At 39.9% G+C, this 13,181-nt stretch overlaps 1 protein-coding gene across 1 annotated transcript in view; it reads right to left on the bottom strand.

The window, feature by feature from the left end:
- Positions 1-379: 379 nt before the first annotated feature.
- LDAH (lipid droplet associated hydrolase) overlaps positions 380-13,181 on the bottom strand; it is a 141,178-nt gene continuing 128,376 nt past the window's right edge. Inside the window, exon 7 of the mRNA XM_086625483.1 lies at positions 380-571. Within this exon, the coding sequence (XP_086481609.1) occupies positions 380-571 (192 nt within the window). The remainder of the gene's footprint in view (positions 572-13,181) is intronic.

Genomic DNA, 13,181 nt, shown 5'->3' on the forward strand with positions numbered 1-13,181 from the left:
CTAAAGCAGACCACCTGGGCTGCCTCAAACCCGTCCCTGGCAGATCTCCACAAGGTGAGTGAGGTGGTAGTAACTCAGGTATACTTGTAGACAGTGAATTTAGTATCAGTGTTGTCTAGAGGACTAGAAGACAGTAAACATTCCATCCTTTGCCAAGTCCTGCAGAGTCCTGAAGACACAGGATAAACACACGTCACCATTGAATCAACAAAACTATACTTTGGACCAGCCAGTCTCTCTTTAACTTTCTCTAAAACATCTCAGTAGAAAACAAGCCATAATATATAATAAACAGAAAAAAATAGGACAGACTCTTTCACAAAAATTACACATTCACAAAATAGTTACATCATTTTCTTGTTAATCATTGACTCCACATTTAAAATTTGGTCAGATCATCTTGTAACCAGTCTGTAATCATGGCAGCCATCTCCTTGCTGGCATCTAGCACAAAGGCATGGCGGAGCCCTTTCTCACAAAGTCGAATGTCCCCGTCTGGAAAATCCATTTTGATCTCATCGTAGTAGTGCTGTGGACACCAGCTGTCTCCAGTTCCATAGTAAAAAATCAGCTAGAAATCAAAGCATATTCAAATCATTAATTTGAAAAGCTACTGATGAAGCAAACAATATGCACACAAAGAGCACTGAATTGTTTGGAAATCAGCAATGCTTTGTGACCCAGTATATACTGTGAGAAGTAGCAAACTGGTAGTTCTTGGTTGTTTCCAAGTCTGCAATTATGATGAAGTCCATTAAACGCTCTGTGACTCAGTTTCCTCATCTCTAAAATTGTAGAGCACAATATGGTCTTAACTCTGAAAACAGAGATCTGCTGATAAAAGTCTGGTTGTCTTAAGAAATTTGTTATTATAGATCAAAACATCTAGTTGCCCATGAAGTCCACTCCTATCCAGGCAACCTGCTCTGTTTTCCCTAGCTGTTAGCTGTTTTCTGTGTTAGCTTTCTAGCTATTTAATCAAATAGTAAAGTTATCAGTAAACTTGATGCTATGTCCCAGCTAAAGGGGCTAACCATTATGGCTTTCTTCTGGATATAAACTATGAGAAAGTAGGAGGTTAATCCACATTTGTGAGTAGCTCAGTCTTACCGGCATCTATTAGGTATGATCTCAAACCACCTGCCTGGTTGTTGGGGCCTTAGGTGGAGGAGCACCTATTTTTCTTAACCTCAGTGTTAGATGCAAACTAGAGGTGATTATTTCAGCAATGTTAGAATAACAGCAATTATGGTCATTGTCAGAAGCAAAACTTTTTTTCCTTGGAGAATTTTAAAATCATAGAATAGTTTGGGTTGAAATGGACTTTTAAAGGTCATCTAGTCCAAGCGTCCTGCAACAAGCAGGGACTTCTTCAACCAGATCAGGTTGCTCAGAGCCCCATCCAATCTGACTTTGAATGTTTCCAGGGATGGGGCATCTAACCACATCTCTGGGCAACCTGTTCCAGTGTTTCACCACCCTTATAGTAAAAAATTTCTTCTTTTTATCTAGTCTGAATCTACCCTCTTTTAGTTTAAAACCATTATCCCTTGTCCTTTTGCAACAGGTCATACTAAAAGTTTGTCCCCATCTTTCTACAGGCCTCCTTTAAGTACTGGAAGGCTGCCATATGGTCTCTCCAGAGCTTTCTCTTCTGGCTGAACAACCCCAACTCTCTATCTGTAGAGCACAGGCACGTCCCAGAAATCAGTGAGTAATCTTCTTTTGGGTTGTAACGTGGAATTAAAATTCTATCAAAGTCCATTGTGTTTTGATCTTGCCCTAATAACCTTACTCAATGACATACATGAAGCAGGTGCTGCAGGGCCCACCTAAACACAAAAGTCATAATTTCCATGCAAATCAACAAAGTGTTTTTTTCTCTCTGTTAGAAACTTTTTCCCAAGTCAACATTTCCCCCCATTTTCATCTCAATTTTGCATGCTATAGCTACATTTTTCAATTTCTATAAAATATTTGGAGGAAGAGCAGTTGCCAGGGAGAGAGTCAAAACCTATGGATTTAAAACTATACAGGAATAAGATTAATGACAAGGACTCTTGATACTAAAATGTTTGAATGCAGGTACCAGAAGGATGTTGATTGCTCAACATATCACACACACAGTTTGGCCCAATTCCATTACTTTCATTTGTTTCATATTTCATTTCTGTACTTCAGTGAATAATTGAGCAACGCTAACATAAATTAGGGGACAAGAAGTTTTCCTTTCATCACAAAAATCTTCAATTCCATCATTTTTGAAGACATGTGGAATATAAATAAATGCACCCACTGGGGCAGAGGTGGGCTAAGAGCCCAGACTGCATTTCACAAAACATTACAAGTTTTTGTCTAACTCACTTTCCTATTGTTGAAGCGTACCCAAATCTTGGACATTACTGACTATTGATTGTATCCAAAGTATAATATCTCAGCTGCATAGATACCAACTGAAGTTATACTTCTATGTACATGTAAAACATAGTACATCAACCATTCCATGTTAACAAACATTGGTTTCCTTTGTCACTCACTAATTGCTGGAAACAAAGTATGTTGCTTGCTTTAGCAGAAAATTTCTTTTGATCTTGCCTTCAATTCACAAATCATGGGATGTCATACCAGCAAAAATACTTCAAAAAGCCAACGTAAAATGGCCAGCTGCATTCAAGCCTGTTGAAAGCCAAACATCTGACCGAACTATGTTTAAACCTGGGCTCTGTTACCAACAGATACAAAAATAAAGATTACAAAACTGAGGAAAAAAAGAAATGGAGGAGCTCCAGTGTAATGGAGTAGTCCTTGAAATCACTAGATATTTTGATAGGCTAGTCCTACAGTGTCATCACAGGATCATTTAGAAAAAAAAGAAGTCATTTACACTTACAAAGGTGGATAAAATACTTGGCTTAGTCTGCATGAACTGTGAAATGGGCTGTTCTCCAGGTAGGGCTGTAAACTTGAGAACTCACAGATTTGGAAATGTCTAAACAAAAGATTTATGTGCATTCTTAGCTTGCTGCTGGTAAATTTGCATTACCGTTTAATCTTTCATTGCATGATCCAAAGGGTCCTTGACTCATTGAATCCACTGACAGGATGATGTTCAGTTGATGAGCTGCTATTTGATGGTATTTTTCTTTTTAAATTCTGTGTGTGGTCTGAGGATTTATTTACTACATATTTCATGGTTTACAGACAGAATTTATTTTCGTATATGCATTCCTCTGGCATACCACTACCACAGGATTTGCATGCTCACATTTATTAATTTAGTTTGTAACACCTTAGTGGTCATTTTTATCTCCATTTTGCAGATGTGGAGCACAGAAATTAATGTCAAACTACATACATTAATTTGAAAGTACGTAGTGTACTCTGAAACACCTCGAGGTGGTTTTCCAGTGTGCATAGCATTACACAATACTGACTATGCTCAAAGGATAGCACTCCTACACTTCATTTGCAGGTGCTCTGAAACACTGTCTATCTGTCTGTAAAGTGGCCTTCAAGGTCTTATAAATGAGATACTCAGAATGAGTGAGGACAAACTGTGACCATCTGTGAAAAAATATTAATGACTGCACCAACAGCCCATTCTTGGATGTGAAGTTTAGGTGCTTTTACCACAAAGCTATCCATCATATTGTTCCCTGTTTCTTTCAACAGGCATTTTAGCACTTCTGTCACAAATGAGTTGGGAGTTCTGAATCCTGATGTCTCCTTCGTTAGACAGCTCTTTCGGTTAATGAAAGAGGAAAAACAGAAAATCATACAATCATAGAATGGTTAGGGTTGGAAGGGACCTCAAAGATCATCTAGTTCCAACCCCCCTGCCATGGGCAGGGAAATCCTCCACTACACCAGGTTGCCCAAAGCCTCATCCAGCCTGGCCTTGAACACTTCCAGGGATGGGGCATCCACAACTTCTCTGGGCAACCTGTTCCAGTACCTCACCACCCTCAATGTAAAGAATTTCTTTCTTATATCTAACCTAAATCTGCCCTCTTTCAGTTTAAATCCATTGCCCCTTGTCCTATCACTACACATAAAAGTGACATTTTTATGAAAGACCACCTCTTAATATGTGCATATGAGGCATTTGAATCAAGATCAGTGCTCCTTAACTTTGAAATGCTTGGTAATGCCATATCAACTGGTTTTAGCAGAGCTTGTGCATACAGTCTGCTAGACTTCAAGGAGGTAAACTGAAAACCAGATATTTTACATGTGGCACCTACATTTGTTGGAAACAATGTTAGCACCTCTACATCTGCTGCATCTGCTGCTTTAGACCTCCGTCCCTTAAGGTAATGGTTTAACTGAAGGAATCAGCACTGTCAGCTTCTAGATGAGCCAGAAGAATATGGGTGTCACACTGGGGGTGTCCAACACAGAAATGAGTGATTTAGTTTGGATCTATTGTGCGCTTTTGAAGCAAATTGTGCAGATCTAGCAGGCTTTGATTCATATCGTGGAGTAGTCTCAGAGTGCATGAACTCCTTTCAACTGAAACTAAGGCAAAACGTTCTTCAGGGTCATACTTGGTGAGCTCCAGTCACTAATGGACATTCAGTCTATGTGACCAGACAACTGTTCACTAAAGTAATAACCCTCTGAGATGCCTACATTGGGAACATCAGGTCCTCACCAGTTACCATTTTTCTCTACAAATTCTCTTCTATTGCACTGCTCCTGTTTTTAAGTCAAACATAGCCAAAGGCACCTGCTGACAAGAGGAACAATAAGACTTTGGAAACTTAGGTTCCATTCCAAGCGCAAAAGGACAGAATGTTTATCAACTACTGGCCTTGCTGTCCAATCTTTTGTCCAGTCTTTCCAATTACAACTTCTTCCGTCTTGTCCTTTTCTGTTCTCGGGACTGCTCTGCTACCCCTTTGGCTCATTTTTTCATCTCTATTCTCCTTATCCATTCATTTCCAATTTCCACTACTTCTGCTTCTTATTGTAGTTTCACATCCTTGCCCTGCCAAGTCCAGATTTTAGTCTTCTGGTTTCTTCACACTGTTCTGAGTCTCAATTCCAACCCTAGTTGCTTTTTTTCCCCAGTAATTCTCCGCTTTTTTTATCAGTCTAGAATCCCTGTTCCCAGCTCTACTTCTCAAACATCTCTCAAACTACCAGTTGTTCCTAGTGTCAGGGTTGGGTTCAGTTCAGCATAAAAACATCTAAATACAGGTAACTGTATTGTGGTTTTACATGTGTATCAGGCATCCAAATTCCCACCACTGTGTCAGAAAAGATATACTTAATAAAGCCATTAGTGCTTAGAAAGCTGTTCAGCTGAAACAGCAGGCGTCTACGTTAAGGTGGGCAAAGCTGCACTTCAGCCTCCACCAAGAACTCAGTTGCCTAAGTGTAGGTACCTACTGCCATTTGAGGTGCTCTAGATATCTGAGGCATCTGCATGAGACTGGCAGGTATGACAGATTTTACAGGAGACCCACAAATTTCTGGCAAAACAGCTGATAGCCAGATGGGGATATTCTACAGTGCCCAAAATTAAACCAGATGTCCATGTTTGAGGGCCAAATTCTACCTTGACTTCTTCAGTAAACTTCTATTGACTCTAATGGGGTTATCTGCAACTCTAATGCCTTCTGCACCTGTAGATTCCTACAAGTAAACTCCTAAAGCACAATTCAGGTGCCCATGCATACATATCTGGTAATGTTTGGTTAACAGTTGTACTCGATGATCTTAAGGGTCTTCTCCAACCTAGACGATTCTACGATCTCATGCAATTTAAGATTGATATGCTAGCATACCACTGCTGCCACACGCAGCTCGTGTGTCTCATGTGCCAGTCTTGCTTGAGTAGCTCAAATCCACCACCTCATATAGCTCTAGAAGTCTACCTTTGGCCAAACAAATGGAGCCTTTGGTTCTTCCTGCCTTGTCCTCCTCTCTGTTTACCCCTCACTCACTAGTTCCCTCTATACTAGCTCAGCACATATCTCCTCTGCACTGGAATGAATAGCTTCCTTCTCCAAGCCAAGAATTTTTAGCGTGAAAAAACAATGCATTTTCCTGAGCATCATTCATAGGCATTGTAGAACCCTTGGGACTGAAAAAAAGCCCGACCAAATAGTCAAGGTAGGATAGACACTTGTGTCATATATGCAATCAAAGTTCGAGTGCATCTAACTAAGAAGAGTTTCATAACAGGAAGACTTAGGGAACTGATGCTGCAGTTATTTTGTCCGCTTATTTTGCGTTCAGATGTTGGTGTGTGCATTCTGTGTGTCTACGTGCGTATGCCTGCAAGTCTAAACCTTTAATATAGATGTTTCTTAATTAAGAACTGCCAACAGAATTCAGAATTGTTTTTAAAATGCTTCCCTATTAGCGGACTATGCAATAAAATCTAAAAGAGGGAATGCAATTAAGGTGCAAATTTTCAGTGATCCAGATGGTGGTACGGAGTCTATGAAACCTGACAGATACTTGACTGTCATTCGTGGTGCTGAAGGTCTCCCTTTGAGTGACAAAATGTCTGTGCTCTTTGCCTATGCCACACACAGTCACAAATATACAGATGTTAGGATGTTACCTATTTTCCTAATATATTAAGACACATTCATTTTAGACATATTTAAACAAAAGTTTCCAGAAACCAAATGTTCTCATCTTCATTTTAACATCAGGAGCTTTGCTGTTGCAGCACACAGGCAGGCATAATTAATGAACCATGTGTAACCAGAGGCACATGGGATCTTCATTAATGGCAGGAAACACTGGCATGCACTGTATGATTTGCATGGATCTGTAAAGTACACATTTTCCTGTGGACTGTGCATGGCTGTAAAGACAACCTGAGTCAGCACAACCACTGTACCAGCAATAGAAAACTGCTGCCAATCTAAGCATTCAAAAATAGTGAGTCAAGTCCCCAAAATAATGAGACCAGCTTAAAAATAAACAGATTTACAAAACAATAAATAGAAGGTTCTCTCTATTTTCTTCTGGGCTTAAACTTTTAAATATTTCCCTTTTTTAACTTTTCTGCCATGAGGGCAAGAGAATTATTTTTTATTCTTCTGCAATATTGAATGCTGAGACTTCCAGGTATTCTTGACTCAGAAGGGAAATGTCAGCTACTGCTGGACATGACAAAGACTTTATACGATCCCTGATGCAATACCCTGCTTGTTATGAGTGACTAAAACATGTCCTCTTTCAGGATCTGACAATGAGGGCAGAGTAAAGGGGATGTGGGTTATCTTTGCCAGCCATTTCAATACGGTGTTGGAAATAGCTATGCAAAATTGCTCAGAAGTATTTTCAGCCTTAGCTTCTGTAAAATAAAACACAAGTCAGAACAGGGCTCTGTCAGCCTAGTACCCTGTAATATGGTGTGTGTACTCAGACACTGCACAATGATGGCAGCTGCTAAGTAAACATCAGAAGAATCTGAGATTCGTATCAACAGGATGTTTACATTTTAAAGAGTTTCTAAGAAAATAATAAAGATTTCCTGCAGTTGACTCCATTGGCACTTGTTTTAGTATGCATGACAGTTCACAGAAGTATAAATTACAGAGATATTTCTTTTATGCCTCTTCTGTAGCTCTCATAGGTCAACACTCAAAAATAAATCCAAAAAGTTAAAAAATATTAATTGAGTTTCCTCTCTCCCTATGGAATTTGGTACATGTTATAACAACTTTAGGATCTCATTACACGGGTAGGCACCACTCCAGCTGATGGCAAAGAGCAAAGGACTGATCTCTGTGGATATAAACTAGCAGCACACGTGCAAGACTGTGCCAGTGTCCTTGCTGAAATCCTTGTCTCTGATACATTAACTTTTTATCAGTATTACTCCCACATGCATTCACTGGACAAGACAGCAGCTTCTTTCTGGGTGACATCTCTCAACAGTAACCAGTGAATAGTTTCATTTGCTCTTGGGTGAAAACTAGTTTAAAAGGCATTAGCCCAGCATTAATTTTAGTTTCAATCAAGGTTTATAGAAAATGACTTAGCTTCTCTGGAATTATGAACGCGTCTCCACCTTATCCTGCCAAAAGAATAGTATAAACGACACGGGAACAGACTGGTTTGGGACATGCTTTTTTTTTCCGGACTTGCTTCAATTGTACCTTGGCTTTACTAAACAGTTTCTGGGAAGAATTCAAAAAGCTGGCGTTGCCCTAGGAAGTCCTAAATGCTTTGGGATCTGGTTCCCCGAGACACCATCTCTCTCCCCTCATGATCCTGCTGTGGTTGAGATCAGCCAGTTTGATGGCAAGGTCTTTGGAACTTGCTTCTCAGCTTGTTTTACCCGAATTGGGATTTCTCAGCTTTCCAAGGGCAGTATGAAGCCAAACTTTTTTTTTTCTGGACCGTTTCAAGAGGAGGCAGTTGACAATCAGGGGTACATAATGCTATTTTTAAATACTAAATAGGGGTTGTAGTAAAGGTGTAATGGGGAGTTCAAGTATTTGTGGTGATTTTATTTAACATAAGGAACCTGGCCAGTTTTGTTAAATCAACATAAATAATAAACAAAATCAACTTCCCTGCCTGGAAAGGGAGTGGAGAAACATTTTACTTTCAGATAAATTAAGATGCAAAACCTGAGAGGCAGCCAGGTGGAGTGGCTACTTGGCATATGATTCAAGATGTGTTACTCCTCTTGCCGGTGTCAGGTCTGGTGCTCTACCAAACGGGCAGGGTGCAGGCTCCGTTTTCACGCCTTTGTTAGTGTTAACTGCAAGTTTGGTAAATTGAGAAAGGGAAAAACGGTTCTTTCACGGTTCTTTCCAACTTTGCTGCAGTTTGTTAGCAATGGTACCAGCAGCTCTGCATGTAGACACAAGAGATCAAGCGAGGCCACTTCTATTTCCACTTTCTCACAGATAACGAAGGGTCAAACTCAATGCAAAGCAAAAATGTGCTTTTAAAAAGGATGCATCAACAAACCAGGGTAATTAACTTATTTATACTATCTATGTTACTTTTAAAGACTTAAAAGCATTCAGAGGGTATATATTTAGAAGTGTCAGGAACATGAATATTTCAGAAGTCAAGTTTGTATAAATACCAAAACAAAAACAAACAGACCTGAAACCACTATTTAAGCAACACTATTACTGGGCCAGATTCTTCCAATCATATTTACTGCAAACAGTATTTCCCTCTGAATATCAGCCTGACACTGCCTACATTCAGTGGGACTTTAGATTATCTCAGGGGGATCAGTCAGATCTCTCTTGCAACAGCAGGATCAGCATCTGGCCATAAACGGCAATTTTGTTGGCTGCTGTGCGATGACCTCCGTGGCAGAGGGAGGGAAGGTCAGTGACTAAGGGGTAGGAAGGGTTGGACGTTAACTTCTCCAGTGTTCTTCAGAAGGCTACGGGTAATATTGCCGCCTTTGCTCACTGTCCGTAGCACACACCTTGTACTCGTCCCCAAAATCCTGGAAAATTAATGTAATCGCTTCTTTATTAGAGTACTGCACAGCATGAACAATGGTAACAGGAGCTCAGTTACAGAAATAGTGAAACATGACAGATTAGAATATTGTGGTGCATTGAACTTTTTGAATGCTCACTGGGATCCTTTTCCATCGAGGAGAGAAACTGCTGATCCCAGATTAGGCATTCTGGGTGCTTCAAAGAGAAGGTTGTTCTTGTGGTTAAATGACACAGGCACCAAAATCCCCAAGCACATGTGCAACTTTCCTAACTTCAACTCTGCACCTCCAGGGAGCGCGGGCCAAAAAGGATGTGAGATCAGCCAAAAAAGAGGTGTTCTTGGCTCGAGAAAGCGCTTTGCACCTATTCAGAAAGAGTGTTTGGAAGGATTTTCACAAATGTAGGCAAGCAACTCACTCAGGCTGTGGGCAGGCAAAGTATTTGTAGTATTCTTTTAACCACTTATCTTTAGATCATGCTTCTCTCACCGGGAATAATTACTAAACCCCTGTGGATGTCTACAGAGGCTCAAACAAAAACACTGGGCAACATCGAAACAGCTGCTTCGGGGGTCAAAATAGTTCTTGGTTGCTCAGTTTAAAACTCTTCCCTAGCTAAGACAATTTTTCGAAAGAAAATCCTAGCACTTTTCTGTGGAAATTAAATACTTCATTTTTGCAATTTTTACTCTAAATTTCTGCATATCACTGTTTAGTTGTTACTCTCAGAGAACACATTTTCTATGGTATTATTAGTGTGATATAAACTTATATTACTTTAAATTCTAAATACACTGTTGAAATAAGCAGAAAGTGGTAACCCTATACTTCATTCATTTAATTTTTTTCAAAACTGAATTTCTTCCCCACCTAACCATCTATACATGGGTGGTTATAAGCCACCCACAACACAGACTTCCTCAATCTGAGTGAAAGTAGGTTCATGTGTCCATAAACTTCCAGTTTATACTTCTGCCTATTTGATTAAAAATGATTCTTCTCAGACAACAGATTTTTTTCATCTTTGTATCTATACTTCAGATGTTTCCTGTGTTTTTCCCTACACAATCAATGCATCTATCTGCTATACCAGACCACTGGCAAAACTGAACTCAAGAAGCATATAAACCTTTTTTTTGTTTAACATGCTAACCAAAAGAATCATGATTTTCACTTGCTGGAGGAGGTGATTTATGGTCTTAAGAAATTATGAACTACTACAGAAAGTTCACTGCCAAGCTGATTCAGAATTCCTGAAATCTGTGGGAGCTCTTCTATTGATTTAGATGGGCTTTGGAGCAGATCTTACACTTAGATCTTACGCAAATAGGACTACTGTGTATTACATGTGGAGTAATGAACAAAATATATCTCAATAAATACAAAATCTGAGAAGTGATTTTTTTTGAACAAATTTCCTCTTTAAGCACCCTAGTTTTACCCTTTACAGCAGTATCTTCTTGATTACAACAGGTTTATAAGCTTACTTGATAGAAAAAGTGTCAATAAGGCTAATGAGTGTCAAATAAAGCAATGAATGTGGCATGATGCAGTCTTAATAGTGCTGTAGAGAGCCTCTATATGGAAATATCACTGTCCATCACGGGCATGCTAGTGAATGCCCAACATCACCACTTTCTCTTTCCTTTTAAAATTTTTATTCTATTTGTAAAAGCTCCATGATGCTCAATACTGATCTCTCTTTTAAGAACACAGAATTACAACCACTTCCTTTTGTGCAAGCATTACAATAAACTTCCTCTAGTGCAGTGGTATCTTTGACTCCAGTTTCTGTTAGGAAAGGGAGTTGGTGTTATTACAGTGAAAGAACACAGCTCAGCTGGCTTAGACATAATCAGCTAATGATAATTAACCATCAAAGCTGAGCAAATCTTATATCAGTTTCACTTACCTTATTTGTTCAGATTCTGTGATTTATCAGAACTCCCTGTGTCACTGCAATAAGAAGCGTACATTCATCTACATTCTTGAGGATATGGTTTAATGGGGATTAGGGATGGTTGGACTCGATGATCTCTAAGGTCTTTTCCAACCTAGAAATCTATGAATCTATGAATCTATGTACTGCTTGATCCAGACAACTAGTTTTACAGCCAGTATCCTAAATGCTCCATCATATCTATCTTTGTTAGAAGACACATCTCCATCCTCCTCATACTGTTCCACTGCTATTTAATGTGCACAACTTCTGTCTTTAGAGGATTATAAGTAAAATACCTCACTTAATTATCCAAACAATATTCCAGCTCCCATTCTTTCAATATAAATCTGAGCAATTAGCATTGTTAGACTAAGAGTCTGGGGTCTGGAGATAAAATTTCTCCTGGTCTCTAACTAGTAATAATTATGGTTAAATCTGGGCATGGAAAGATCGGAATAATTTAAGTGTCTCTTCTTCTTTCTTCTTCAGATCACAGAATGCAAATAAGATCCAGAAATAACTTTTCTATTCCACAGCAGCTGGCAAAGTCAGGTGTTAAGATTGGCTTTTAGCATATGATCACAGCGACTACTAAACAGTATAAATTTTTTGAAGTGACAGCTTGCCAGTTCTATAGCAACTTGGACTATAGTTCCTGTTTTTATAAACTTCCAACCTTTATAAGTTAAGCCCATTTTTATTGTCAATACACTTCAAATTTAACATAATGCCAACTCAAAATTTTTTCCTTAATTCTTACATTCCCAGAAAGTACTAGAAGATTAAAAAAGAGAAGCATTTAGCTTCATTTTTAGACCTGCTTTTTCTTCTGTTTGCCAACTGCTTATAAGCTCGCTTCAGCTTTTTGTTTTCTTGAGTGTATTTGCCACTTTAAAAGTATGAGGACATAGAAGAATCAATAAAAGAAAGTTAACACAGGTTTAAAAAAGCTCCTGCCTGCCAAGACCATGCTTAGATTGACAGAGTCAAGAAAAGCACAGATGAAGCAGACTAGGACACCTGCAAATTCTTGCTGTTGGCTATGGGCCTTCATTCAGTACAAGAAATAAGTATTTTTGTAATGTGAAGCATCTGAGTAGACCACCTGAAGTCACTGGAGCTGCAGCTGATTGTCACCACTATTGTCCTCATCCAACGAAGCTTTCATGCTTAACTTAAGGCATGTGTGCTTGTGATTAAAATTTCCAAAAGCACCTGAAGTCCTGCTCCTGCAAGCTCTCCACTTTCGCACCCTGACTAACACGGTAACCTCAGCCTTACCCTCAGTTGCGGGGCTCTAACAGCCCTTACCAGCCTCACCTGTGACCCTGACCCACACTCCCTGCCCAGGGGTCCAGAGTCTCCATCTCTCTCCTTCACTTTTAGTCTCTGTGTCTGAAACTACATTGCAGGAGTATGTCTCCAGCCCTGTCCCTGTGTCCTAGATTGACATCGGACCTACGCTGTACATAGCTTGTTGCCTGGATGGATCCCACCTTGCAGGTTGTCTTCCATCATGTCTTTGGCCATGCCTCCTGGATAGACTTTGGACTCAAGTTGTATCCTTGTCACTAGTTCTGTCTCTGGCCCTGTTTCCTTTTGCTCCTGACTGGATTCTCTGGAGGGACACTGGACCTGGTTCATTGCTTTGCCTTCTCTGGGACAGTCGATGGACCCTGCTACCTTGCCCCGCTCGGGCGCTGTGAGACTGGACTCTGGCTGGTGAGGGCACTGCCTGTGCTGGGGTCACCCTCACCCACAGCTCCCTTTCCCGCAGCGAGTAGGCAGACC

Source organism: Tauraco erythrolophus, chromosome 2 (assembly GCF_009769465.1).
Source record: "Tauraco erythrolophus isolate bTauEry1 chromosome 2, bTauEry1.pri, whole genome shotgun sequence".
In the NCBI taxonomy this organism is placed as follows: Eukaryota; Metazoa; Chordata; class Aves; order Musophagiformes; family Musophagidae; genus Tauraco; species Tauraco erythrolophus.